At 46.4% G+C, this 27,747-nt stretch overlaps 4 protein-coding genes across 5 annotated transcripts; 2 read left to right on the top strand and 2 right to left on the bottom strand.

Annotated features, from left to right (window-relative positions):
- Positions 1-452: 452 nt before the first annotated feature.
- On the bottom strand, positions 453-3,489 carry foxa1 (forkhead box A1). The gene is made up of 2 exons (XM_063499581.1): positions 3,424-3,489; positions 453-1,616 (listed from the first exon to the last, which is right to left on the bottom strand). The coding sequence occupies exons 1-2, from the start codon at positions 3,487-3,489 to the stop codon at positions 453-455; spliced, it is 1,230 nt and encodes a 409-aa protein (XP_063355651.1).
- A 5,860-nt stretch (positions 3,490-9,349) lies between these two features.
- clec14a (C-type lectin domain containing 14A) lies at positions 9,350-11,848 on the top strand. The gene is made up of 2 exons (XM_063499788.1): positions 9,350-9,502; positions 10,246-11,848. Exon 2 carries the CDS (start codon positions 10,280-10,282, stop codon positions 11,282-11,284), a length of 1,005 nt encoding a protein of 334 aa, XP_063355858.1. The 5' UTR covers positions 9,350-9,502; positions 10,246-10,279; the 3' UTR covers positions 11,285-11,848.
- Positions 11,849-18,228: 6,380 nt separating this feature from the next.
- lrrc57 (leucine rich repeat containing 57) lies at positions 18,229-22,778 on the bottom strand. 2 transcript variants are annotated; one of them, XM_063499100.1, is made up of 7 exons: positions 22,428-22,591; positions 22,201-22,304; positions 21,284-21,544; positions 19,876-20,011; positions 19,356-19,624; positions 18,871-19,056; positions 18,229-18,782 (listed from the first exon to the last, which is right to left on the bottom strand). In XM_063499100.1, the coding sequence occupies exons 3-7, from the start codon at positions 21,365-21,367 to the stop codon at positions 18,741-18,743; spliced, it is 717 nt and encodes a 238-aa protein (XP_063355170.1). In that variant the 5' UTR covers positions 21,368-21,544; positions 22,201-22,304; positions 22,428-22,591; the 3' UTR covers positions 18,229-18,740. The 2 variants fall into 2 exon arrangements, with proteins under 2 accessions (XP_063355170.1, XP_063355169.1); XM_063499099.1 differs by lacking the exons at positions 22,201-22,304; positions 22,428-22,591 and adding an exon at positions 22,642-22,778.
- Positions 22,779-22,899: 121 nt separating this feature from the next.
- Positions 22,900-27,080, top strand: haus2 (HAUS augmin like complex subunit 2). Its single transcript, XM_063499101.1, has 7 exons — positions 22,900-23,142; positions 23,431-23,517; positions 23,699-23,797; positions 25,860-25,929; positions 26,047-26,179; positions 26,251-26,359; positions 26,896-27,080. The coding sequence occupies exons 2-7, from the start codon at positions 23,431-23,433 to the stop codon at positions 27,007-27,009; spliced, it is 612 nt and encodes a 203-aa protein (XP_063355171.1). The 5' UTR covers positions 22,900-23,142; the 3' UTR covers positions 27,010-27,080.
- Positions 27,081-27,747: the final 667 nt, after the last annotated feature.

Genomic DNA, 27,747 nt, shown 5'->3' with positions numbered 1-27,747 from the left:
GAAGTTTGGTATGGCTTTGCCTACATGCAGACTGACATTGCTGATATTTGAAGGGAGTCTGGTCACACCAGTGGGAATTGAGTACTGAACGGGTCCGATGACACTGGTTTTGCAGTACTGGATTTCTCTGTGTCCCCAACCAAAGCAGGATCAGACTCAGAACCAGGACTCCCAGGCTCCACCTCCTAGCAGAACCCTGCGGTTTACCTTCCAGGGTTCTTCAGGTGGATCACAATCTGGACTCTGGTTCAAGTCTGACCTGGTTGTTGTATTTGTACCTCAGATCATTTGTGACTCGTGTGTAAAAGCAGATCACAGACCTGGGGTCAGTCTCATCGTGTCTGTTGGCGTCCCGGTTCGGTCACAGTGCAGGAGTTCAGAAGTCCGTCTCAGTCCAACAGGATGTCTGTGACAGCTGCATGCAGAGAGTCCAGCAGGAGGCGCAGCAGCTACTATGAGGTGTTGAGGAGTGGTCTGGGGTAGACCCCTTGGTAGTAGGAAGCCTCCAGCGGCTCCATGGTCCTCCCCCCGAGGCCGGACCCCGCCCCGGTGTTGTAGGAGGAATACTGCAGGGCCTCGTAGGCCTTCAGGTCCAGTTTGTGCTGCTGCTCCGAGGACGACATCAGGTTGTTGATGGAGAACGGGTGGTTGAAGGAGTAGTGCGGGTCTCCTTTGATATGGAGCTGTGACTCGTGAGCCATGGAGTGGGGGGGCAGTGACAGCGAGGAAAGGAGCTGGGCACTGGACACCTTCAGGTCGGATGGCCCGCCCACGCCTCCCCGCAGGTCCAGCCCGGGGGGCGAAGCAGCCTGGCTGGAGGAGGGCAGCGAGGAGTCTAGGAGTCCCGGAGTTTTGAGAGCATCCCCTGCGGGAGACGCAGCCCCGCCTCCGCTGCTGCCCACCTGCTCTTTCCTGCCGTCTGACTTGGCCGACATCTTCTTCTCGCACTTGAACCTCTTCTGGCGACGCAGGTAGCAGCCGTTCTCAAACATGTTCCCGGAGTCCGGGTGCAGGGTCCAGTACGAGCCCTTCCCCGGTTTGTCTGGCGAGCGCGACACCTTCACGAAGCAGTCGTTGAAGGACAGCGAGTGGCGAATGGAGTTCTGCCAACGCTGCTGGTTCTGTCGGTAGTATGGGAACAGGTCCATGATCCACTGGTAGATTTCGCTTAGCGTCAGCATCTTACTGGGCGCCTGCTGGATCGCCATGGTGATGAGGGAGATGTAGGAGTATGGCGGCTTGGCGTGTGGGTAACTCCGTCTGAACGCTTTGTTGTCCCGGGCTCGGTTTAGTCCACCTCCACCGTACGCCATGCCGGGACTCATACTGGGGCTCATGGCGCCGTACGGGTTTAGGCCCATCGAGGCCTGCTGGGCCGACACCGAACCCATCCCGGATGGGCTCAAGGCCCCGCCCATCGATGCCACTCCCCCACCCAGCCCCGTCATGGCCGGAGCAGAGCTCGCCATTGCTCCTACGGGGGCAGGGCTGAGACCAGTGCCGCTATAGGACATGTTGAAGGAACCTGACGTGGTCCCAGTGCTTGACATGTAGCCGGACATGGAGCCCATCCCCAGACCAGAACCCATCCCACCGCTGGCCATTGGGGAGTAGACCTGCAGAGAGAGACCAGAACCAGTCAGAACCAGAACCAGGACCAAGACACTGACCAATCGGACTAAATACAGAAAAGTTTGAAACCAGAACCAAGTCTAAGACCCAGTTTGTTCTGTTGGACTGTCCTTCTGCAGCGCCCCCTGCTGGTTGTTTGCCTGTAAAAATGTGAAACTTGATTAAAAGTCTCCTCAGATTTTATTCCAGAATCAGGTGGACAGTCAGGCCTGCAGAGGAGGGTTAAGCCCGGTCCAGAGATCTTAGCCCAGGACCGGAGGAGGAGGAAGACCGGGTCGCCGACCATGGGAAAAGTCAGCGGCGCGATGCCTGGCTCCTCCAATCCTGAAGTGTATGTGTGTGAGCGCTCAGTAAGAAATAAAGAGCAGTCCATTAATGATTCATGCCTGGGAACCTGGTTTAAAGAACATTTAAAGAACGTTTTCTGTGTATTTGATGAACAGTTTGAAGTGACAGGATCTGATTTTCATTCTTAAAGCGTTTTATTATTGATAACAATGATGATACTTTATACTTGTATGTAGGGTCCGAGTTTCTCCTCCACATTCACATTTTAAAAGTTTTAATTAGCTGAAGAAAACAAATTTAATTTAATTTAATTTTTAATTTTTTTATTTTGCAGTTTATTTTGAGATTATTAAACTTTATTGTTTCTAACTGAGGCTCGGTCAGCAGCGGCCTCCTGCTCTTTGTTCCAACTTCAGTTTGATTTTAATTTTCAGATTTTTTTATTAAACGGGATTAAAAAAAATAAAATAAAAAATAAAACCACTGCTTCGTTTTTCCCATTAAATAAAATGATTGATTATCAGTTTATTATCGGAAGATTTTCATCCTCATTCAGAATCTAATTTAAAATATTCATGATTTTTTTTGTTCTGGTTTATTTTGATTGTTTATTTTAATTGTTTTTCTTGACGGAGTAACGATTAAATAAAGTTAAAATAAATCAGAGTTTATTTAAACTTTCACGTCGTGAAGATGAAATAAACGCAGTTTGTTTAGATTTCACTGAAACATTAAAAACGTTGCTGCTGTCTGTGATTATTATTGTTAATATTTCTTTAATATAATTGTGACTTTCTGCGGTGAAACAGAACTGAGATCATTAAAAATGAAACGGATGAAATGAATCAATGATTAAATAAAAGTTTTCACATCAGAGAGATTAACAAATACTTTCTGTTACAATCTTAGGAAAATTAACTCGGGTTTATCCGGTAATAGCGGCTCTTCTTCTTCTTATTATTATTATTATTTCCGATAATCAGTGATCAATACCCGCAGCGAAGGAGCGGAATCGTGTCTGCGCCAGAGTCCGTTTGAAAAAGACCCGATTTTAGAGTCTCAGCGTCTTTGTTCTGATTTTCTCTGAAACTCTGAAACTTTTTTTTATCTTTGTTATTTTAATTTGAATAAAATCGCCGCAGATTTTTTCTCTTATATTAAGTATATTTATTTAATATTAAATATTATAGAGTTAATATAAGATATATTATCCGGAACCAAACGCTCTGATTTTGCTGCTCGTGTTTGAATTAAGATTTAAAGCTGATTAAACAGATTTTTAAATCTGTCGCTTTCTCTCTGATAAAGTTCATTTTTACTTTCTTTGGATTTTCTGGTAAATAAAAGAGAAATAAAAAAAAATACAGTTTTAAAACCAAACCGGAACCCGAACTTTAACCGGAGAACTTTCGCGCAGTTTTCCCGTTAAACGCTTTAATCCGGCCGGGCTCTTATCCCGGCTCTTGGCCCGGGTCTAACGCCGTGGGCGCGGCGGTGACCGACCTCCTCGCTGTAGTATCCGCTCCAGTCCGGAGCTTCGTGGCCTTCCATCTTCACCGTGCCCAGCATGTCGGGAGCCCGCGGCCGGATCGCGGATCCTGCAGGTCCCGCTCCGGGTCTCCTGGCCTCCCGGTCCTGTCCCCGTCTGAGTGTCTGCGCGCTGCTCCAGGTGGAAGCGTGCCGAGCCGAGCCGAGAGTTAGTGAGGAGGAGGAGGAGGAGGAGGTGATGGTGACCTGCGGACTGATGTGAGCCTCCTCCTCCTCCCCGTGCAGGTCCGGCCCTCCGCTGCTCCCCCCCCTCCTCCTCCTCCTCCTCCAGTCATTCCTCCACTCAGCCTCCACCTGCGGCTTCACCGAACCGGAACCGGGCCTGTTTCTTTATAAACTTTTGAAAACGTTTGATTTTTGTTTTTGTTTAAACTCCCCATAAAATAAAAACTAAATCTTATATTTTTTAACATTTTAAAAATATTTCAATAGACAAACATAAAAGTGCACGTGCCGCCGCCGCATACAAAGGTCCGTCTAAAAAGGATTTTTCGCTCCATTTCTGCTGAAGACTGATATTAAAGGACGTGTGCAGGATTATTTCAAAACGTCATGAAATAATCCTGCACACGCGGGTTCAGGTGAAAGATTCATTGTTTCTCATTATCCTCAAAACACAGTTCGAGTTTTGTTTAATGCCGCCTCAACCTTTCACACTTCTGTACAAATGTCCCTTTAAAAACAGTTTTTAGTCTTACATTGAGCACCTCATTAAAGAGTTCACGTTGTTTTTGAGTTTAAATAAAAGAGGCATCGTCCTTCACAATAAGAGTTTCAATTATAGTCAAACCCTGAAAAATAAGCACGAGCTTTTAATGTGAAAAACCATAGGAGCTGATTGGGGTTCTTGAAGGCAGGCTTGCTGTTTAAAGTTTAATAAGCAAAAATCATCTTTAACGTGTTTGAAATGCAGGAAACACATCAGCGTTAAACAGCTGGTTTGTGGCTTCATGAAGCTCCAGATGTTTCAGCGCTGATGGTCTGACTGCACTCAGGTCAGTGAGTGAGACCTGCACACGCACAGAGGCAGACCCACAACAAAGCCCTAAAAAGGACTCCTCCTCCATACAAAAGTGGAGTGGAGGAACAAAAGAGACCCGACAGCCACAAAGAAACAGATTCAGGGTGATCAATAATAATAATAATAATAATAATAATAATAATAATATTATTATTATTATTATTATTATTATTATTATACTGGCTGGTCCCAGATCAGCCTCTGCTCCAGCTGACGGCCCGGTATGGAGCTTTAATGAGCGAGCGCAGCGGCGGATTATCGGACTGGATTAAGAGGACGAGCTGCTGGATTTAAGGACACTTACACCAAACACTGAGCGGAGACACAGAGGGGGAGGCCCGGGAGGACACGTCCTCACTGAGGTGCAGCTGAGGTGAGGATGGAAGTCCAGGTAAGACCCTCAGACCTGTGCAGCACCTGTTTGTAGAGCCAGATTTTGTGACGCTTTCAGAGCCGCTAAGGAGAGATGAAACGTTCCAAAGGTGAAAGCGCGCCTTTAACTTCTGTTAGAAACTGCACCCAGATGTTACCCCACTGCAGGGGTCAGGGGCCACAGTCTGCAGGTGAACCTGACTTCAGGTGTGATAATTCTGACAGGTGAGAGCGGGTCTCCTTTTACCTGCATTTAGAGACCAGATCATCTTCGTGTGTGCGTCCCTCAGGGTCAGAGCAAGTTCATACAGTAGCAGACGGGGTCATGTGACTCATGCAGTACCTGCTCCTCCTCCTACCTGCCGGCGTGGCTGTGTGAACACACCTGTGTCACATGAGGTATGAATATTTCATGCAGAGAATTTTCAGCCTCTGATGTCACGCTGCACCTTTCGCTCCTGTTTCCAGTTTTTTATTCGCTCCTGCCTCGTGTTTCACACGGCGCCGATGACAGCGTGGAGGTCGACGCCGAGGAAGAGGAGGAGGAGGCTTGGTTGTGACTCACAAGGCTGTAAATCTCACTAAAAGCTCCTCACTGACTCACCTGTCACCTGCACGCCTACGCACAGACACAGCGGCTCCAGGAGGGGCGGAGCCAAAGACCCGGACCTCGCTGCTTTGTGGGACCCACTGAGGAGGACGAGGGTCTCCAGCTTCATCTTCATCAGGGTAACACCAAACATCCACCAATCAGAAGGCTGCTGCAAGCCACACACACACTAACCGTGCGTTCACACCGAACGCATCTTTTCATGCGCGTGAACCAGAAATGTGGGAGGAATTTTCCTCCATACTGAATGACGAATGAAGGGCTTTGGCTGGATCTGCCCCTTTGACCTAGTTACAGCCACGTCACCAGGCTCCTGATTGGTTGTCGCGGCGCGATTTGACGCCGGAGTTCAGATTTTCCAACTGAGCGGTTGGCGCGATACGCGCGTGTGCACAAAATGCAACACAGAATCTGACACGCGTGGTTTTCTTCGCGAGTCAAACGCGCCCCACGCGCTACACTGACGCGCGTTTCAGGCGTTTTGGCGTTTTCGCGACGCAAATCTGCTTCCGCATGTTCGCCGGACGCGCAATCGCGTGTCATCGCGCTCTTTCCATTGACTTTACATGTAAACTTGACGCTCTGGCCGCCTCTATCGCGTTCGGTGTGAACGCACGGTAACAGTAAGTGTGTGTGTGTGTGTTTATTACTGTGTGTGTGTTTATTACTGTGTGTGTGTGTGTGTGTGTTACTGTGTGTGTGTGTGTGTGTTACCGTGTGTGTGTGTGTGTGTTACTGTGTGTGTGTGTGTTTATTACTATGTGTGTGTGTTACTGTGTGTGTGCTTTATTGTGTGTGTGTGTGTGTGTGTTACTGTGTGTGTGTTACTGTGTGTGTCTGTGTGTGTGTCTGTGTGTGTGTGTTTATTACTGTGTGTGTGTGTGTGTGTGTGTTACTGTGTGTGTGTCTGTGTGTGTGTGTTTATTACTGTGTGTGTGTGTGTGTGTGTGTTTATTACTGTGTGTGTGTGTGTGTGTTACTGTGTGTGTGTGTGTGTGTGTGTGTTTATTACTGTGTGTGTGTGTGTGTGTGTGTTACCGTGTGTGTGTATGTGTGTTTATTACTGTGTGTGTGTGTGTTTATTACTGTGTGTGTGTGTTTATTACTGTGTGTGTGTGTTTATTGTGTGTGTGTGTGTGTGTGTTACTGTGTGTGTGTTACTGTGTGTGTCTGTGTGTGTGTCTGTGTGTGTGTGTTTATTACTGTGTGTGTGTGTGTGTGTGTGTGTTACTGTGTGTGTGTCTGTGTGTGTGTGTTTATTACTGTGTGTGTGTGTGTGTGTGTGTGTGTTACTGTGTGTGTGTCTGTGTGTGTGTGTTTATTACTGTGTGTGTGTGTGTGTGTTACCGTGTGTGTGTATGTGTGTTTATTACTGTGTGTGTGTGTGTTTATTACTGTGTGTGTGTGTTTATTACTGTGTGTGTGTGTGTTTATTACTGTGTGTGTGTGTGTGTTACTGTGTGTGTGTGTGTGTGTGTGTGTCACAGGCTGTTATTAAAGCCCTGTTGTTGCCGTGGTTTCCTGTGAACTCCTCCCGTCTCTGTGGGGGAAATATCTCTCGGCTGTGAGTGATGGCGAGGATGTAAGGTGAGTTCATCTGCAGGTCAAACAGACAGTGTTGTGCTCACATGAACACCATGTGACCTCTGACCTCCACGCTCACCTGAACTCTCTCTCACACAGGTGTTCTTTCTCCTGTCAGCAGGTTTAGTGTTGTGGAATTATCTTCCTGGCGCTCCTCTGATTGAGCAGAACCAAAACAGCCAATCAGAAGCTGGAGTCTGACACGCTGCAGGTACCTTCAGGTTTCTGTTCACGTGACCTTTGACCTATGATAGCAGCTGGTCTGTGCAGCGCCTTCTGCAGACCTTGTGGTCTGCAGAAGGCGCTGCACAGACCAGAGCAGGAAGAATCACACGCAGGAGAATAAAGGCACAAAGGAACTTCACACGTGTGAGCGTGCAGATGTGCACAGGTGGTCATCCTGGACACACAGGGAGTCACAGGAAGTGACATAAGCATGGAACTGACTCCAGGTGCGTTGGTGGGGAAAAGGGCGTTACCACGACAATGACTCTGTGCTGATAATAACTGACTGCATTGTGTATTTATTCATTTATGCATGGAAAAAAAAAGTCATGTACACATGTTTGACGTCTTCTTTTCCTGTTGAGCAGCTGCTTCCTGTTCCTGCTGTTCAGTTTGAACTTTCAGGTGGATGTGGGTTGGGAGTCCTGGACCTGACCCTGCACACCTGGTGGAGTTTCCACCTGTAACCCAGCTATGAAAACATCTGTGCACAAGGAAACTTTCTCTGAGTTCAACCTCATCAGGCTGCATTACCCACAATCCATCAGAGAGTCCTGCAGACGGTCCGACCCAGCACAGGTGGACGACTTCACCACGATCAGGCTCAGGTGATTCTCTGCAGGTGACGCCGGTGTAAGCAGAAATAAATGCAGGGACGTCTGATCTGGTGTTCAGGTCTGTGTCAGGGCTGAAGTCGAAGAGCCAGAGTGAGATTTTGTTGGTCACGCTGATGTTGCAGCTCACTGACTTTATCCATGCTGTGACTGTTTGAGGCCGAGGCAGCCAAAACCAGGTCCCAAGACACCCCCCCCCCCCCCCGTCAGCCTCCGCAGCTGTTAGCACCTGTTTGAAGGCTGAGAGAGACCTCTGGTGGCCGTGTGAAGCAGTGCATGTGAAACCTGCGGGGAAGCAGCCATGACCTGCCTTGCTGATGCATGCTCAGCAAGGCTGATGTGACTTTACAGTCCTGTGCAATCAAACTCCTTCCAGATTGATCATTTTTAATGTGATTATTAGATATTTTAGACATACACACAGAAAATCGAATGATTAATGCGCAGTCATCAAAGCTTGCATTGCACAGCTGCACTTTCCACCCAATCACATCTGTCTGCACAGTCACATGACCTCGCCGTTTCTTCATTTCTGTTTCCATTGCAGTATTTTATTTTAGCGCACTTTAACAACACTGTTGTTGTCCACTAGATGGCATCAGTACAGTGTGTGTGTGTGTGTGTGTGTGTGTGCGCGCGCATTCTGTGTGGTTTCTGAGTGCTGACCTGCTGAAGTTACAGTTGCAGCTTTCCTGTGAGAAGCATCTCCAAACATCTGGCCTCCTTTTTCTCCTCGGGCTGCTCCTCATTTATGAACCTGGCTGTGAGGAGGAGACGGAGGTCACATTAATGATATAAAATAAGCTTATTACAGCACTACGAGTGGCAGAGCTCTCTGAAGAGGATTCATAGACACAGTCTGCACCTGACTGCATAATCTGAATTTACTTATTTGTCTAAGACCAAATGGAGCTCAGCATCGCTAAGCATCAGCATCATAACACCGTGTGCATGTGTCGCAGGAGCGAGTCTGTACAAGCTGAAGATTATGAGATTTTCAAAATAAATTCAGGTTGGTAGATAAATGCATGTTTTAAATTTTAAAGCTGGACCTTTTTTCTCCATCCTCCACTGAATGTTCACCTGTTCCTACATTGAAGACAGAGAATGACTCTGAACATGATCTGCCTTTAATGGCTTTGAACCAGAGTCCATTTAAAAAAATAAAAATTTTATTTGTGTTGACTTTTCCTCCCACCGCTCACGCTGCTGTGCATTGATCTCGGTACGTTCTGCTTTCCATGGTCTTCGTTTCTTTTGAGTAAAAGAGTTGCGATGACGTTCACAGCACTCGTGTTCCTTATCTGTGCTCTGATCTGAAACCTGAAGTTGGGCTGCAGAATTTCTCTGGAGGAAACCAGCTCGCCTTATCAAGACACAACACACATCCTGTCCTGGAGGAGGAGGAGGAGGAGGAGGAGGGGGAGGCACTGTGTGATCGAGGGTGAGGCTGGCAGTGTGACTGAAGGAGAACCAGAGAAAAAGGAGGACAGAAAGCAGGAGTGACAAACAAGAAGAGGAGAAACTGGAGAGAACGAGAAAAAGGAGGAAAGAACAGAGCAAAGAGGAGCAGGAGGGAGGAGGAAGGAGGAGAAACTGACTGGACTGGTGAGGAGGACAAGTTAGAAAGTGTCAAATAAACTAAGACGTGATTATTGATTATTGGTTTGAATAGAATAAAAACAGAAAAAAAATCCGATGCTGAAGCTGAGAACTTTTATTTGTTTAAAAATCTGCTCAGGACATTTAACAAAGACGACAAAAGTTACTCTGCCAGGATCAGCTGTAAAAAGAGTTTTTCTGCAGATTCAGGTCTTTCAGCGTCTCTCAGGACAAACTGCTTTAAAGGTACTTTTTGTAATTACCCCTTCGGTCAATTACAAAAACACTCATGCAAAACACCAGCGGGGGGCAGTGTTTTGCATGAGTGTTTGATTGGAGCTGCTAAGAAACAGAAAAACTGTGAAGCGCTGATTTAATGTGTGTCAACAAAAAGCTAACACAGCTTAGTGGTTAGCTGCCTTCATAACCTAATATTGCATGGCTAACATTAGCATTATGGGTTTTCCAGCTGCTTCAGTCGTCGTCTGCTGTAACATTCGGAAGAATCTCCGCACACCAGGAGCAAAGCTGCAAACGAGCCACTGTTAATGATCAATTCGCACGGGTGTTAGAGGTTCAGCCCGAGTGAAAGCTGGGATCAGACTGAGTTTAGGTCGTATTTAGGTCAGGTTTAGACAGAGTCTAGATTGGGTTAAGTTCAGCTTAGGTTAGCTTTAGAGTAGGTCAAATCCTGTCTATGACTATGTTAATTTCAAATAACAAACTAATTTTTTAATCTCTGGACATAGTGACACCATCACCAGAGGGGTGGAGCTAGAGGATATGGCGTTTCAGCTCTGCAGCTGTTGGACTTTGCATCTTTGCATCTTTGTCTTCCTGCTAAGAAATATTTCCTCTGCCCCGTCTTCACAATACACCCTGAACCACAACAAACTCAGCTTCAACAGTGCCGCTAAGAAGTGTCCCGGCGGCAGTGTCCTCACCACCATCGCCACCCAACAGGAAGTAGATGAAATCCTCAAGCTCATCTTCAAATCAGAGCCGTTTCAAAACGAGTTCACCTTCTGGGTCGGGCTGAGAATCACCAGCCCAAAGTGTATAGACAGGTCCAAGCCACTGAGGGGATTCAAGTGGTTAGAGAACAACAGCGAGGAGTCAGAGGTGAGCCAATGGGCGGAGGACCCAGAACATACCTGTACCACAGACCGGTGTGCGGCGCTGAAGGGACGGTTTGATGGGTTGAATGTGACCTGGGGTCTGATTCCTTTAAACTGCCATAAGGACAAAAACGCTTTTATCTGCAAAGTGAAGGATGGGGACACCACCATCAAGCTAGGATCAGAAACACCTCCACCTGAGGACACTATAAAACCACCAAAACCAAAGCGTGAACCGGGATTTATTAATGACTCTCATTCCGCAGAGCTGCGTTCATGCCAGCGCCCCTCTATCCCCGAGGCTCGCTCACTCAAAATGCTCTCGGATAACACGAAGATCCAGGTGCAGTGCTGGTCCTCCATTAGTTTTGACCTGGTCTGCTCAGGAGAACCCACCGTGTGGCGATTGGAGAACGGAGCCCTGGCCAACATCACTGCCATCAAAATAGAGTGTGCCAACGCCACACAGACAGAGGAAGACTCTGTCTTGCGGTCGACCATCCTGCTCCCTGTGCTGATAGCCACGGGGGTGCTGGTATTTCTGCTGGTGGTCTTCGCGGTGACGGTGAAATGCTGCCTGAACAGGCGGTCAAAGAAACGGGCCATAAAGAAGGCAGAGAAGATGGAGATGAAAAGCAAAAACAGGAAAGATTCCTTCTCATTGGCCTAAACAGCCTAATTGACCAATGAGAAGCCAGTGATACGAGGGAACAGAGCTGTGATTGGCTGTGTTTAGTTACAAAATTGTTGATTGTTTTTCAATTATTGGACATTTTGAAGGCTTTCACCTGTCTGTGGACTTACAGGCTCAAAATAATCCCTGACCTCTGTCACAAACTGTTCACAGGTAGATGTTCTTGAGTTCATTATTGGTTAATTTAGACAAGATCAATAAATTAAGAACCGAGTTAACATCTGATCAGTTTCATCTAAATGACCCAATAAAATTCACTCGTTCTGCCTAGTAGCAGAACAAATTGTTTAAATACTTTTAAATTCATTTTACTGATCATTTAAATTCACCTGTTTAAATATTATTCTTTATTTAAGGACAGAATATACTTAATCTTCATTTCACTTCACTATAAATGTTTAAAGAAAAAGGTAATTTCACTGCTGAATGACATGGAAGTTAACTTTACTTTGAAAAACTGATGGTTTGGCTCAATCTGCTGATTTCCTGTTTTGAGTAATCTTTGAATTAAACAGAACTTTATTAAACTTTGTTACCTGATGATGCTGGACTTTTACATGTTCATCAATAAGTTTTTTAAAAATGTTTTACAAAAACAAAAATGTCAGTCTTCCACTTCCCAAAACGTCCCAAAGGTATGTGGACACCAGGCCTCTATTATCCTATAGTATCACAGCTGTCCACATATTTTAGTGTCTGTGAAGGTTCTCGGTCATCCAGGTCATCATAATCTAAGGAGCTCTGAAAAAAAGCATCTTTCTTTTAGATTTCTTTAAGAGTCTTTGAAGACGTTTCATCCGAGAAGCTTTTTCAGTTCTAAGAGCAACTGGTGGAGAGTCCACAGCCCTCTCGGGGACACTCCCATAGGGCTTAAATCTGGGACTGTCCACCAGTTGCTCTCAGAGCTGAAGAGGCTTCTCAGATGAAACGTCTTCAAGAAACTTGCTGTCTCGTTTTAATCAGGATGTGGCCCAAATTATTGGGACATCCGTTGGGATAACTCCAGATCTCTGGAGAGAGGTTAACAGCGAAGTACAGAAGGTCTAAAGTGAATCATAATTACGATGTTTAGCTGTTTCTGGTACAGGAAAGCATGCCTGTGCATCATTATAGACATAAGTTTGTGGACACCTGAAGGCCAACCTATTGCTGCTGCAATGATGGAAACATTGAGCTGTCCACATACTTTTGGCCACATATACTGAGGTTTCTGCAGGACAGCAAGCAGCCACTCTGTGTTTACAAACTGCTTTTCCTGTTTCCTGAAGAACAGCAAAGTTCAGACAGGAAACTGCCCCCACCCCTGACTCAGGGGGAGGTCATGTGACTGATGATCTGATTAATCACGCCTGTGAACAGGAGCTCTAATTTCAGCCCTGAACCCAGTTTGTTTCTGTTTAAAAAGACACAAACGGATCATTTAGTTCAGTCGGTACGACCAATCAACACATCTGTCGTCTCCTTCAGTAATCAAGTGCATCATGGGAAGTCTGTGTCAGTGGTTTTTTACTCGGCTTCTCATCACAAGCCCAGAAACGGCTCGTCAGCAGAGACGAACAGTTCCACCCTATTTCAGATATTTAGATCAGCGCGCGCACACACACTCCCTCTCTCACACACACTCACACTGGGGGTTGATTGTTGTTATGGTGACTCAGATGCTTCCTGTTTCCTGGAGGAAGTGTATGAAGAATGTCAGGAAGCCAGAGGATGTGGAGGCCGGGGCCATGAGTAATGGACTGCTGTTGTCATAGTAACAGTATGTGAGAGCGTGAGTTGAACTCCGGTCCAGTGTTTAGAAACTTTTATTTTGGAGGGCTTTGTTTTATCACCTGCTCCTGATTGGCTGCTGTGAAACTGAGGCACACCTGCGTGTGGCACAGCAGCGTTAGGCCTGAAGCTTAAACCTGAAGTAATCCGATGAGCTGAAGTCCTGCTCACCTCACACAGTCTTGTTGTGGTCTTGGTTGGTAGTTTGATTCCAAGACTCGGTCCTGCTGGTGCTGCTGCTTCGGGTAACCCCAGCCCTCCATCAGAGATCACAGGTGCTTTTCTCACGCTACAGCCTTTCATTGCACTGTTTTGGAGATGACTTGCAGATCTATCTGCCTTTAAACGCAGGGACAGACCAACTTCAGCTATTATTACGCTGCCTGGATGACATCAAACAGTGGATGTCTTTAAATGTTTTAAAATTAAATGAAAACAAAACAGAAGTTGTCATTTTTGGTAACTTCGTTAATAATCACAGTGACGGTGCTCTGGGCCCATCATCCTGCTAGTGTAAGACAAATGTTAGAAACCTCGGTGCGCACGTTGATTCAAACTGTGTAGGCAGCAGTCCAAACCAGCTTTATTCATTGAAGACAGCTGGCCAAGGTTAAGCCACACCTTTCAGCCAATGTCTTTGAACGTGTTATTCATCTCTTCATTACGTGCAGACTGGACTACCGCAATTCTTTGGTTTGGACCAGGCCTCCCTCTGTCGTCTCCAGCTGCTAACTGGAGCATGTAACTGCAGTTTTAGCCTCTCTACACTGGCTCGCTGTTCCTCACAGGATCCAATTTAAACTCTTACTTTTGTTTTTAAGGCACTTACCAGCCGAGCCGCCTCTCACTCGTCTGAGCTCCTGTTTATTTATGCTCCAGAGAAAACCATGAGGTGCAGTTCAAAACCATGTTATCCATTCCACGGACCAAACCTCAGTCTGGTGGTGACAGAGCCTTCTGTGTGGCAGGTCCCACACTTTGGAATAATCTTCCTCTAAATATGAGATCTGCACAAACACTGTAACAGTTTAAATCATTACTAAAGACACATTTTTATGGTCTGCCTTTTAACACACTTTGACCTAAATATTTTGATTTTGACAGCCTTGGTTGTTATTTTAGTTGTTTTTATTGACTTATTTCATCGACTTATTTGTTTTTTCTATATTTTACTACATCATTGTTTTACTTTTTTTTGTTTTAGTGGCATTTTACATTTTTAAGCATTTTGTGCAGCATGGACTGTTTGGAAATGTGTTGTATAAATAAACTTGTCCTTGACCTGTACCTTTAATAAATGTCCATCTATTTGTGTAGAAATAGAGTAGAAATATCCTTTATTGTCCCTCATTGGGGAAAGTGGCATGTTGTGAAGCGCTCCGAGTGTTCCGGGAGAGCAGAAAAGTCCATTTACACAGAAGGAACGGATAGAAAACGAGAGCGAACAGGGCAAACTTACAACATGAAAAAATGAATACTTAGGAATAGTTTAGTCTGGTCCAAAGAAATGTGAAGCTTTTCTAAAGTGCTTAAAAGCAACAAGAACACACTACTTACAGAAAATGGAAAAACTGCAAATACCAGCAGGATGTAAACAACTTATTGTGTTTGATGGTTATAAAGTCTAACAGCTGCTGAGAGGAAGGACCTGCAGCGTGAGCGTCAGGCGTGGGGTGGAGACACTGCCCGACCCCCTGCACTGGGTCGACGGGGCATCCCAGGACAGAGCCGGCCTTCTTATCCAACCGCTTCCTCTCAGCTGTAGACGAGCTGCTGTTCCAACAGACAACACCACCAAGGTAAAAAAGGTCTTCAGGAGCGCCCACTGCAGTCCAAAGATCTCAGTATCCTCAGCAGGTAGAGTCCACTCCACACTTCCTGTAACGAGCATCAGTGTTTTACTCCAGTCCAGTTTGTTGTTCAGGTGAACACCCAGGTACTTATTAGAGTCCACATCTCAGTGTCAGTTCCCGGGATGTTCCCCGGTGTGGGTGTGGTGGGTCTGCAGAAATCCACCAACAGCTCCGTGGTTTTCCACAAAGTCCACCGTCACTAATAAAGCACATTATCAAACAAACAGGCTCATTACAAAAAGCTTCTGGTGATCTATGAAGTCAACAGCTGATAAATGTTAAAGTCATATAGCTGCTCGCTAACGCAAACATGCAATCAGCCAATCGCAGAGCAGCAGCTCAGCGTCACTCCTGTAAGAACAGGAAACTGAGGCTGAGGTTCACACAGGCTGTGTCCCAATCCAGCGACCGCACGCTTCCTAGTACGCGCACTTCGCGGACTACGTACGGCGCGTACTACGAAGTGCGGAAGCGAGAGGCTTGTGAAATGGGACGGTTCAGCCTTCGTCGCGCTGCTCAGGTTGCCTAGCAACCATGATACTAACCGCGACAAACGTTTCATACAGCTTTGTTTGACAGAAATGAAGGAGAAAAAATGTTTTTTTGTTCATTTTTTATGACATCACTTTGATTAGTTGAGTATCTGAGGCTGAGACCACGGGACTGTAAAACATGACTGTTGGGCTTCATTTCTGTACTGAACAGTCATTTAAGATTAGTTAGTAAATAACAATTAGCTAATGTTGTTCATGAGACTAAAGTCATCTCACTGTGGTAATGTACATATAATATGGCCAATATTATAGTTATTATATTAATCATTATTAGTTATTACAGCAGTGAGTTTGAACTCTGTGTCAAAGATTCAAGTTACAGTTATTTATATTTCCTATCACCTTAAATCTTCACTCAAAGACAAGTATCTTTGACAGTGTATATACAGATGTATTATATATAAGAGACAAATATTGTTCTTTTAATATGTTGGCATTATTACATTTGGCTCAATGCTTACATATATGTGTAAAAAGAAAATGTACGAGCTGTGATAACTGTTTCTGATAGAATGAAGAGTAGACTGATATGTTAAATATTCCTTTATTGGGTGAGAAAATCAGACCATGTCATAACTGCTTTAAGTCATACAGAATAGATATCAGAGCCTTAAACAGGCTGACTTCTGCTAAATGGGTCAAACTGGGCAGAAAGTAAACAAACACATAACATCCTTATAGAATATGATGTAACACTATAGATCAACTTACCTCAGAATATATAAAGCATATAAACAATTACAACAATATGATGCAACAAACACAGCAGTGCTACTAATCCAAAATACTCCAAGCTTCATAGAACTGAAACAAACATATTTTTAGCTCCATTCTGCTGCTGATACATACTTTAGGTTTCTGGATATTAAACTTGTCATTCACCTCATGCAGCGTTCCCTCTCTCACCTGGAGACCGCTGGGAGCACTGTGAGAATCATGTTCTTTGATTTCTCCAGTGCCTTTAACACCATTCTTCCCACGGTCCTGAAGGACAAGCTGGAGAACTCTGGAGTGGACCATCATTGCAGAGTCGTCAGAGAACTTCTGCAGGAAGCACTGGGTGGAGTTGTGGGAGAAGTGTGCAGTGTAGATGGTGAAGGGGAACGGAGCCAGAACCGTTCCCTGTGGGGCCCGCGTGCTGCAGACGACCCTGTCCGACACACAGCCCTGAGTTCTCACATACTGTGGTCGGTCGGTGAGGTAGTCCAAACTCCAGGTAGTGAGGTGATGGTCCACTCCAGAGTTCTCCAGCTTGTCCTTCAGGATCTATAAGGATGTTATGTGTTTGTTTACTTTCTACCCAGTTTGACCCATTTAGCAGAAGTCAGCCTGTTTAAGGCCCTGATATCTATTCTGTATGACTTACAGCAGTTATGACATGGTCTGATTTTCTCACCCAATAAAGGAATATTTCATATATCAGTCTACTCTTCATTCTATTAGAAACAGTTTCCACAGCTCGTACATTTTCCTTTTTACACATATATGTAAGCATTGAGCCAAATGTAATAATGCCAACATACTGAAAGAACAATATTTGTCTCTTATGTATAATACATCTATATATACACTGTCAAAGATACTTGTCTTTGAGTGAAGATTTAAGGTGATAGGAAATATAAATAACTGCAACTTGAATCTTTACTGAAGCTCAGCATTTGACACAGAGTTCAAGTTCACTGCTGTAATATATCATAATAATCTGACAATAACTTTAATATTGGCCATATTATATTTACATTACCACAGTGAGATGATTTTAGTCTCATGAACAACATTAGCTAATTGTTATTTACTAACTAATCTTAAATGACTGTTCAGTACAGAAATGAAGCCCAACTATCATGTTTTACAGTCCCGTGGTCTCAGCCTCAGATACTCAACTAATCAAAGTGATGTCATAAAAAATGAATGACCAACAAAACATTTTTTCTCCTTCATTTCTGTCACACACTGCTGTATGAAACGTTTGTCGCGGTTAGTATCATGGTTGCTAGGCAACCTGAGCAGCGCCACGAAGTGCGCGTACTAGGAAGCGTGCGGTGGCTGGATTGGGACACAGCCTGCCTGCGTGGTCAGAAATGACCACGCCCATTTCATCCTCTGATGTGTCAAAGCTCAGACGGCCCCCGCAGTCACGGATCTCAGCCCAGCAGGATGTGGAGGAACGGGAGAGCTCTGATGATGTCTGCAAGCAATGTTTCTACCAGTCTCTGTTGTAGGACACGCCCGTTCTCTTTAACGGCGCAGCGACACATTTGTGATCCTCTTTCCGGCGTATTGCTCGCGCTTCGTGAGCTCGCATGCTTGGTGGGACGTCACCCTTTAACTGAGTTTTTATTCAAAGGAAGTGAAATTCTCCATCAGTAATGATAGAAGGTGTTTCTTTACCAAAGAATTTTCTCAGGTGAACCCGGGCGTCTGGTGGGAAGGAGAACCAATCAGCACTCAGGAAAAGAGAAGTTTCTGACTGCTTCCTAAAGATGGACGAGAGACGTTCATCTGACAGCTGGCACCGCAGGCTGAGCCGTCATTAGGGCGGAGCTTAAACCACAGAGGGATTAACAGCCAGAAGGCCTGTTGGTCTTCAGCATTTAAATGGACAGAAGAAGAAGACTTAAGATGAACTTCCTGCCGTGCACCGCACCTCAAAAATCTAACTTTACTGACTTTTCAATTACTGTCAGATCAGCTGGGCCTGTTAACATGAAAGGGTCATTCTGTTTATTATTGATCATCTGATTAGGTCCTTCATTAGTAGTTTATATTGATTACAGCTGAGGAAAGGGCTACTCAGACACAGAAAACATCTGGAAACTTTCAGCTGTTAACTCTTCACACACACACGTTTTGTTTTAGACGACTTTAAAAGCTTTAATAGCTGTTAATAATTAATAATCAATCAATCAATCAACAGGCTGCTGACATTTTACAAAGCATGTTTCTACAAGGTTAACTAAACATTTCCACTGTTTTCTCTGTCCATGACTGAGTGAACAATAAAGTTTGATGCAGTCAAACATGGCACCGGTCCTCTTCTTCAGTGTCGTGAAACCTGTCCTGTCTCCATGGTGACCGTTGCTCTGGAGGTTCGGATTTCTGGGGGGCGCTGTGAGGAGTCCCGGCTGCTGTAGTCTGGTTTCTAGCAGCAGCAGAAGCAGCAGCTGTGGGAAGTGCAGGGGTAAGAGGGGCGGAGCTTCAGCCGAGCCCACCTCCAGGTGAACCTCACAGATCCAGACTCTGCATCGAGGGTCCTCAGGCAAACTTCTTCTTTGTGGCCGTGAAACGCTCCATGTACTGAGGAGGACAAACAGAGAGCGTCATCAGAGACCGCAGGAGGACTCGCGGTCTTGGACTCGATCTGGTCTCAGACCGCAGCACTGACCTTATCGTATCCCTCCAGGTCCCGGAGTTTCTTCACCTCAAACAGGTTTCCCTCCACCGAGAACAGGGACACCTGGGACTCGTTCAGGATGGACTGAGGGATGGAGGAGAGCTCCAGGCAGTTCTCCTCCAGGCGGAGGACCTTCAGACGGGGACAGCGGGAGACCTCCGCCGACACCACCGAGATCTGGACCGAGAACAGAGGACCGGGTTAGTACAGAGGAACAACACCAGACCCGGGCTGGGATTATCAGAACCTCCTTGGAAGTCTGTGGGATAGAAAGCTGTGGGAGACGTCATGGAGTGACCGATTAGTGATTATTGATAACCGATTGATTAAGCACCTTTGGAGAACTGTTGTTGTGGTGCTTTACAAGTAAAATTGATCTTTAATACTGGGTGAATTAACAGCACAGGGTCAGCCCTCCCAGGTTTTCCTCCTGGTTCTGGTTCTTTGGTGGACTGACAGACCCGGTTCTGCAGTACCTGGTTCTGGTTGAGGTTGATCTCGATGGCCTGCAGCTCGGACACCTCTCCAGGGACGTTCTGGATCTTGTTTCGGGACAGGTCCAGCAAGTCCAGCTGCCTCAACGTTCCGAGTCCGGAGGGGAACTCTGAAATCTGGTTCCCGGCCAGGCTGAGGGTCCGCAGGGCTTTGAGCTGGCCCACAGTGGGGGGCAGCTGCTGGATCCGGTTTCCATTCAGACTCAGGGTCTCCAGCTTCTTCAGCTTCCCGATCTCAGAGGGAATCCCAGCTGAAAACAGAACCACAACACAACAGGGTCTCACAGGTCTGAGCGTCGGGGTGGATCCGGTTTGTTCTGCAGCTAAACCGGATCTAAAGACAAACACAATCTGGGGATTTTTAAATCATTCCAACCCTAAATTAAAGTAAAAAAAGCATCCAAAGAGAACAAATCAAATGCTGAAACAAGAATGTGGTTGCTTTTTTCTTGGCTTTAAAACACAGGTGTAAAGGTATAACTGCTCCGGGTCGAACACTCACCGAGCCGGTTAGAGTTCAGCGTCAGACTCTTGAGCTGAGGGAAGTTTCCGATGGTGGCAGGAAGGACCTCTATCTTGTTCCCGGACAGATCCACCGTCCTCAGGTTGGCCGTGAGCCTCTGCAGCTCCTCTGGAAACTGAAAGCAGACCGAGACCAGGACAGGCAACTCATGACGAGCGGGACAGGCGACTCGGGACGCTCTCTGTTTTGTGTAGGTTATGCTATGATCAGGCCCCGGGGTGTCACACTCTAATGGTGGCGAGTGTACGCCTACATGCTGCAGCTTTGAGCTCTCCAGTTCTGTGTGGTTTTTTTGGTTTTTCATTTTGAGTTTTTTGCTTTGTGATTTAGACAAAAACAAATGAGGAGGTGCCAGATCGCTCACCGACAAGATGGACGAAATCGAACCGCAGCTGGCCACCAACAGACTTGTCTGAAACTGCTGTGTATCGATCATAACGGAAACACGGCTCCCGGTGCTACCATCCAGCTACTGGACTGGACTCTGCATCATCAGGACCACATAAAGAGTCAGGAAAGAACCGAGCGGAGGACTCTGCATCGTCACACGTAACAACTGGTGCACACACCGCCGAGTCCTCGACAGCTTCAGCTGCCCGGACTTATCCTCTGTCAAGTCGGCTGCAGAGCTTTTACAATAGTGCACATAGCTCCTGTTGCTAAGGTCAGCATGGCTCTAAGCTGCACAGTACCAACAGATGCAGATACATCCGGATCGGGCCGTCATCATTGCTGGTGATTTTAACAACTGCTTAAAGACAGTTCCTGACTTCTCACAGTAGGTGGAAAGTGCCACCAAAGGGAAAAACACAGCAGGCCATCTTCTCTGTACATCAATGGAGACCATGTGGACAGGATCCAGGATTCCTGACTCCCAGGAACCCACACAGGAGCATCTCCTGGACTGCCCACACCACCACTGTGAAGAAAGCTCAGCGGGCCCGCACTTCCTGAGGAGAAACAGGTTACAGTCGAATCCTTCTACCACTCCGCCATAGAAGGCCTGCTGTCATGTTGTATCACAAGCTCCTCATACACGCACAAAAATAGACTCCAACGCATCATAAAGACTGCACAAAAAAGTTACAGGGCCCAGCTCTCACCCCTTCAGCAAGTCGCAGGTAAACACCATCTGGGCAGGTGTATAAAAGGCGATCACCTGCTGATTTATTCATGTTTTTATACATGTGTGAACACGTGTCTGTGTGTGTTTGTTCTGCATCCCGGTGACACCACTCCAGTTTCATGCAATGACAGTAAAGGCTCTGAACTGAAAGGAGAACTGTCCAATCACAGGCTGCCCGGACTGAAAGGTCTGACGCGTCAAACGGGTGTTTAAATCTTTCTGTGCATGTGTGAGTCAACTCTGGAGTTTTGCTCCTCTCACCTCCTGCAGACCTTTCCCCGTCAGCTGAAACACTCCCGTCTTCTGGGAGGTTTCAAGGTGAGACTTCAGCGCGCTGTTCCCCATCTGCACCCGCAGCCAGGTACCAGCCCTCCACTTGCAGGGCCACCCGAAGTCCTTCCAGACAGGCTGATGGATCAGCTGACAGCCGTATCAGCGCTCCTCCTCGTCAGCAGGTATTGATGAGATCAGACAGTGAATCCCTGCAGGTGAACAGTCTCTCAGGTGTCCTCGCTCACAGACCTGTGAACATGTTTGTGTTTATTAGTGAGATTTGAACAGAGGCGGCGTGCAGATGTTTCACTCTGACTGAAGAACAAAGTGACTATTCAGAGAAAAGCTCTGCATGGGCTGCTGCTGAGCTCACAGACGTGCTTTGTCTCCACGTCCCACAGCATCGTGCCAACGTAAGGCTCCGAGTTTGGCTTGAAATCCCTGATTCTTTTCTCTAAGCGACCCATCCTGACCTGAGCTGAGGGAAACGGTATCAATATCCACCTGTGCTGGGCGGCGTAGGATTAAAACTTTTTCCCATGTTGATGCACAGGTGAGCAGATCAAACACTCCCTGTGGATTAAAGGTGTTTTATAACAGAGAAGGCCTGCAATAACTCATTCACGTTAATAATCCTCAGCTAACTAACATACAAACCATTAGCATCGTTAATAACTGCACTTCACCAAGCACCACACTGACTCTGACAGGCAGGCTTCCCTAAATTTACAACATTAATCTTCTAAATTTGCCACTTTATCCCAATTTGACCATCAGTGGTCCTAACCCGGCTTTGTTACTAATGAGTGTGAGGGAAGAAACCGGACTTATCATTGGCTTTCTACAGCACACCCCAGTAATGTGTAAAATGCATTAGTGTTGAAGCCTGAGCTCAGTAAACGCACCTGTGGGAAACCCTCCTCCTCTGTAGTGTTAAACACACCTGCAGTTCTCCACGGTCACCACAGGGGCCGCCAAATCCCCCAAACTGAGGCGTTCCAGATCAATGCTGTGGCAGCAGAGAGGGGCTTCAGCTTTAAGGTGGACTTTAAGAGGTATTTAAGGTGGTCAATTTCTTGCAGCGGGGCAGCCTGATGCACTAGTGCGCGCGCGCGCACACACACACACACACCTGTCTCTCTGCAGCAGGCTAACGCGCTCACCCTTCAGCTGTCACAGGAGGTAAAGGCGAGTCACGTGTTCACCTGAGACCTGAGAGGTGACACACTCACCGTCAGCAGCCTAATCGGCCCCAGTCTCTCCTCACTGTAAACACACTGTAAACATTGAGGCCACCGCCACCCTGCTAACAGTTGAGATAACCGGAAACGGCTCTGTTTACATACCGACACAATGTCGCCCTTTGACCCCAGTTTGCAAGTGTCACGTGTCCAGGTGCTGTGCTTAAATTTATCCGATAAAAGGACAAAAAAATGAAGATCAGTAGAAAAGTGAAGCTCGGCAGCCGCCCTGATTCTGCGCTCCTGCTTCTTCTTCTTCTCTAGTGAAAATCCCGCTCAGGGCTGCAACGCTGCCACCTGGTGACAGACGTCACTCAAACGGTGAACGACTTTCTTCTTGTCATGTGACCTCAGCAGGGTGTGACGTCAGATTTTGGTCCAGGATTAGGCAGAAAGAGACGTTAGTTGTTTGTACACAAACAGAAACGCGGTTATTTTCTGTAACTGTGTGTTGTAGTTCTCTCTGGATCCTGAGGGGTCGCTGTTGCGGTCAGCAGCCGCCAAACGTTTTCGCTGAAGAAGAGAAACAGCAAAAACAAACCGTCGGGCGGGCAGCGGTGAGGTCCGGTTTGGTCGGTTTAGAGCGGAGGTTCTTCGGTTTTAACGGTAAGAAAAAGCTGGAAACCGACACTAGACTGTTTGTGTTTAACCGACCGCCAGAGGCAGCTTGACGGTGCCGGTGTGTCCGTTAAAAAAGCCTTTAAAGCTGCTTCAAAGTCCGTTTAAAAATGTGGAGATTTAGTTTGATGGCGCTTGCCTTCACACGCAGAGCTGTGAGCTGGAACCCAACAGGGTTCTGGTTCGGATAGACCCGGTTTCAGGTTTGAACACCTGGTCCAGGTGAATATCAGAGTCTGAGGCTGGTCTGGTTCAGGTGACGTTCCTGTCTTTCAGATGCATCAGTGGGATTTGTCTCCGTTCTCCGTGACTCCAGCTGCCAGCCTGCTTTCTAGGTGTGTCTCCGTGGGAGCGCTGTCTCAGGTAAGGACACGAACAGGTGTTTAGGAGGCTGAGGCGGTCTGTCAAAGCAGCTTTACACGGTTCAGAGGTGTCTGAGGACAGGTTCAGATCTGAGTGAGAGTTGACCTGTGTGATCCGGTTCTGATCCAGACTAAAGCTTGTGAGTAAAATCTGAATCTGCTTCTGTCTCACCTGTCCTCAGGAGGAAATAGACTCCGCCTCCAGTGCTACAGGCCCCGTCTTTTCCTCTCATCTGCAGGAGGCTGAAGAACAAATCAGAATGCAGAAGCAGTTGGATGAGGTATGTGCGTGCAGCTGTCTCGGGGATGGCGTGCTGGGATGTTATGTCAGAGTGCAGAGCCCCGCCTGCTTCGATGCCTGAGCCGGATGTCGGCCAGATCGGATTTTTAAATTTTCTCATGAGAAACGTTGTTTTGCTCTCCTGCCTGCAGCTCAGAGTGGATGATGTCATTCCTGAGCGATGACATCCGCTCTAAGCTGACTGCAGTCTGTCGCGCTCTGTCACCGTGAGAGACAGCCTCTGATGTGGGCCTGTTGCTGATAATGAGCACAGTCGTCATGTTTTTAAAGGCAGACTCAGAACCTCCACGGAGCAGCTTCGTGGATCCTGGTGTCTCTGATTGGCTGCTCACGGCGCCTTCACTTTGTTGTTTTCCTTTTCTAGTCGTGGTTAGCTAATTAAACTTTGGATTGTGTGTCCTCTCCTTTGTTCAGAAAATGCTCATATTTACACTCTAACTAGAAAATGCATTTTCTGAAGAAACTGCAGTGTGGATGCTGATAGCTGAATGTTAAGTTAAAAATGTTAAATAAACTGAAAAATACAGAATTTTTCACCTGAAAACAAAAGTGCAGAACTGCTGAAAGCTGACGATCACAGAGAAGAAAAAGTTGAAAAGTAGCTGAACATGTTTAAAATGTGCATTTGAAAAAGCTGAGTAATGACAAAAGAAAATTTAGAGTCGGAAAACATCTGAATGAATGTTAAAAGTTCAAAAAGTTTGAATCTGTTTGTTTTGAGAGACGCATTGCTAGAAACAGGGCAATGATGGTGACGTTTTGAGGGTAAAATGATGGCTGTAGAGCAAACACTGTGGACACAGCAGCAGTTGAAACAGGTTTTTAAGATGAATCTTGGCACAGTGAGACAGCTCGTTAAGCCGGCAGGTGTGAGCCTGGTTGCTATAGCGACTCAGCCAGTGGCACCACACAGACATGCACCTGTCTGCTGCTGCTTTACATAAACAGAAAAGTGAACCCAAAACAAATGCTTCCCAAGAAAAAAACTACACGTCGTATTGACAAAATTCTTTCACCAGGAGCGGCAGCAATGTCTAGTCTACAGAATTCTCAGTTTTCATGCCTGTGGAGTTTATTATATGGACGTGGTGACAGTGTAAAGACAGCCTGTACTTCTGATTTTCAGACGGATTTTGGGATCCATTTTAACATTGGACTCTATGGAAGAGTTTGATGGAGGACGCTATGCATTGGTGACATTTATGAAAGAACCATGACATATATTACAATAAAAATAACATTGGATGAAAGAGGACAATGATGGCTACGTTTTGAGGGTAAAATGATGGCTATAGACCAAACGCTGTGGACACAGCAGCAGCTTAAAGAGAAGATTTTAAGATAAATCTTCCCCCTCCTCCCACTCTAGCAGTTGAGCTGTCTCACTCTAGCGCCAACATTCTGTCCCATACACACCCATTATAAACTCTGAAACGGGTGGAAAAAAAGCATGAAACTTAAACTGGAACTGAAGAAAGAGTGTAACAGATATTAAAAAGATAAATACAAGCTGAAATGTTCAATGTCTTGGGTTCATTTTAAAGTTTGAATGGTGGCTCTAGGTCAACATATGTGAAAGTAGTTAGAGTTGGAAGAGGAGTAAGTTGAATGAGAATTTGAAGATTCTCCCATTGAAATAGATTGAATGAAACCAGTAGCTAGTTTTGTATCTTGCAACTAGTCCTGTGGGTCACAGCGGGTCTATGCTAGCGTCTCCACAGCAGCAGTATCGCTTTATTAATAGATTCCTGTTTTGTACGTTGGCGTGCTCGGTGTGTCATTTATGAACACGTCTCACCAAACGCTTCCCGTCGCAGAAACTCGGATTTGAGCACTGACTCTCCAACCGCGTCGACTGCGGGCGGTGGCAGGTGTGCGCTCGCTGTGGGTCCGGTCAGGTGAATGAGACGCTGTTGTGTGAATGAAACATCTTTACCTGCAGGAGCTGTGTTAAAAGACAGTGACTGCACCGGGGCTAGAAGTCATGTGACTTCTAGCTAACGTAAAGGTGTTTGTTTCCTGTTTGCTTCCTGTTCATGCAGATGCGGCTGCGGCTGGAGCTGCTGCAGGTCGACGAGCAAAGCGCCGATGTCGCCCACAGCTTCCACCTCGGTGAGTCCAGGTGACGTCATCGTCACATTCGAGGGGTCGATGTTTTTAAACCAACCTTCACTCCAGACCTTATTCTGAGCCACGCCCCCTCTGATCAGGTGCTTTTGTGTCCTGCAGCTCGGAGGTTCCAGATGCTGCAGATGCTCGGGGATCATATGCAGGAACTGCTGAGAGAGCAGAACAGTCTGAGGCAGCGACTCATGAAGCCGCTGGCTTGCACCAACCTGCCCGTGCACGCTCACCTGCACAGGTAATGCCTGATGCTCTCAGTGTGATTAAAGTGGCCCGTGGCACTCTGTAACGGTCTGTGGTGTGTTTCAGGTTCGTGGTGGAGTCCCTGAAGCTGATGATGGACTTCATTGAGACTCTGGAGGAGAAGCTAAGCGCTGCCCACAGCAGGACCGCAGCCAGAGACCGTCTCGCTCTGCTGGTCAGTCACATGACCTCACTGGTTTGGGGATGGCAGTAGGCCACGCCCCTACGCAGACAAACTAAAGCCGTGTGCCACCGTTCATTTTATACACCTGAGAGAATCTGTGTGTACCAGACTCCGTTCACAAAAACAGGAAATTTACCTGAGAGAAGAGGTGAGCTAGTGTCACCCTGAGGTCTGAACTCATTAGTTTGGATCATCACAGTCGAATGCAAACGTTTGTTTTCTGTGAGCTAAAAACCGATGTTTTATGAATGGAGTCTGGTGGGTTTGACATCAGCAGTGTGGGGTATTGCACAGAAATGGGTCAGAGACGGGAGGCGGGGCTTGACTGAAAAAACTCTGTGCGATGCAGCATCAAGCTTTATTGGTAAAAACAAATTAGTATTGTTAACTGGGCTCGTCTCTTGGCTCCGCCCTTGGCCACCTCCCTGTTCGTGGTCATTTCCTGTCAGTCCCTCACACACTGAATAGCATCCTCCGATTGGCTGCAGAGTTCATCCCAGTTCAACTGTTACCTCTCTCTCTCTCAGGACTCCTCGCTCGCCCAGCTGCTGATCCAGGCCTCAGAGATGGAGACTTTGTCCAGTCAGATTCTTCAGTGGAAGTCAGTTGATGGATGCAGCCTGGTGACCTCTGACCCCTAACCTTCATCATGTGTTGCACTTTGAATTTATTCTAGTAAACGTTTGCAATAAAATCTTTCACATTTTCCATATGCAGCTTCTGATTGGTTATTCAACACAGAAACAAGGTAACCTTTGACCTCTGCTTTGGTTTCAAAATGAGAGGTGAAACTCTGAGCATGCAGGAAGGTGTGGGAGGATCTGATTGGTTGTAACTGAAATGCATGTTTAAGCTGTGTGAGGATGTGAGTGAAGTTGGCCCCCCCACCTTCTTCAAATCCAACAAAAGTGGTATCAAACGTTTGTGCTGGTTTGTGCTGCAAAAATTTTTGTTTGTGCTGCTATCATTTTAAAAATTTTAATAAAATAACGTCTTGATGCGTGCTTAATCATCCATGTAAGTAAATCCCAAAAGGTTGATTCTGTTCATCTGGACATTTTCACTTGGAGAAACGTTTCGTCACTCATCCAAGTGACTTCTTCAGTCTCAGCTGACTGCAGGTTTCCCCAACCTTATAAACATATGTGAGTGAAGTTGGTCCCCCTACCTTCTTCAAATCAAACAAAATTGATGTCAAACATTTGTCCTGCAAATTATTTTGTTTGTGCAGGTTATGTTTCCCTAATTTTATAAACAGTACATGTACAGTGAGAGAGAGATGTTACATCTGTCTTCACTTGCATCCCAGTCATAGAAGCGTTGGAGGTAGTTCATAAGAGATTACAGGATCACCCCAACCTCAGCAACAGGACCACTCT

The sequence above is a fragment of the Pelmatolapia mariae genome, linkage group LG16_19 (assembly GCF_036321145.2).
Source record: "Pelmatolapia mariae isolate MD_Pm_ZW linkage group LG16_19, Pm_UMD_F_2, whole genome shotgun sequence".
Taxonomy (NCBI): domain Eukaryota; kingdom Metazoa; phylum Chordata; class Actinopteri; order Cichliformes; family Cichlidae; genus Pelmatolapia; species Pelmatolapia mariae.
This window is presented reverse-complemented; position numbering and strand designations above follow the sequence as displayed.

Coding starts and splice junctions, on each gene's coding strand:
- foxa1 (XM_063499581.1), bottom strand. CDS start 3,489: ATGCTGGGCACGGTGAAGATGGAAGGCCACGAAGCTCCGGACTGGAGC. Junction 1,617..3,423: donor GCGGATACTACAGCGAGGAG/GTCGGTCACCGC, acceptor CTCTCTCTGCAG/GTCTACTCCCCAATGGCCAG.
- clec14a (XM_063499788.1), top strand. CDS start 10,280: ATGGCGTTTCAGCTCTGCAGCTGTTGGACTTTGCATCTTTGCATCTTT.
- lrrc57 (XM_063499099.1), bottom strand. CDS start 21,367: ATGGGGAACAGCGCGCTGAAGTCTCACCTTGAAACCTCCCAGAAGACG. Junction 20,012..21,283: donor CGGGGAAAGGTCTGCAGGAG/GTGAGAGGAGCA, acceptor GTCTGCTTTCAG/TTTCCAGAGGAGCTGCAGAG. Junction 19,057..19,355: donor TCAACCTCAACCAGAACCAG/GTACTGCAGAAC, acceptor TTCTCGGTCCAG/ATCTCGGTGGTGTCGGCGGA.
- haus2 (XM_063499101.1), top strand. CDS start 23,431: ATGCATCAGTGGGATTTGTCTCCGTTCTCCGTGACTCCAGCTGCCAGC. Junction 25,930..26,046: donor CGCCCACAGCTTCCACCTCG/GTGAGTCCAGGT, acceptor TGTGTCCTGCAG/CTCGGAGGTTCCAGATGCTG. Junction 26,180..26,250: donor GTGCACGCTCACCTGCACAG/GTAATGCCTGAT, acceptor GGTGTGTTTCAG/GTTCGTGGTGGAGTCCCTGA.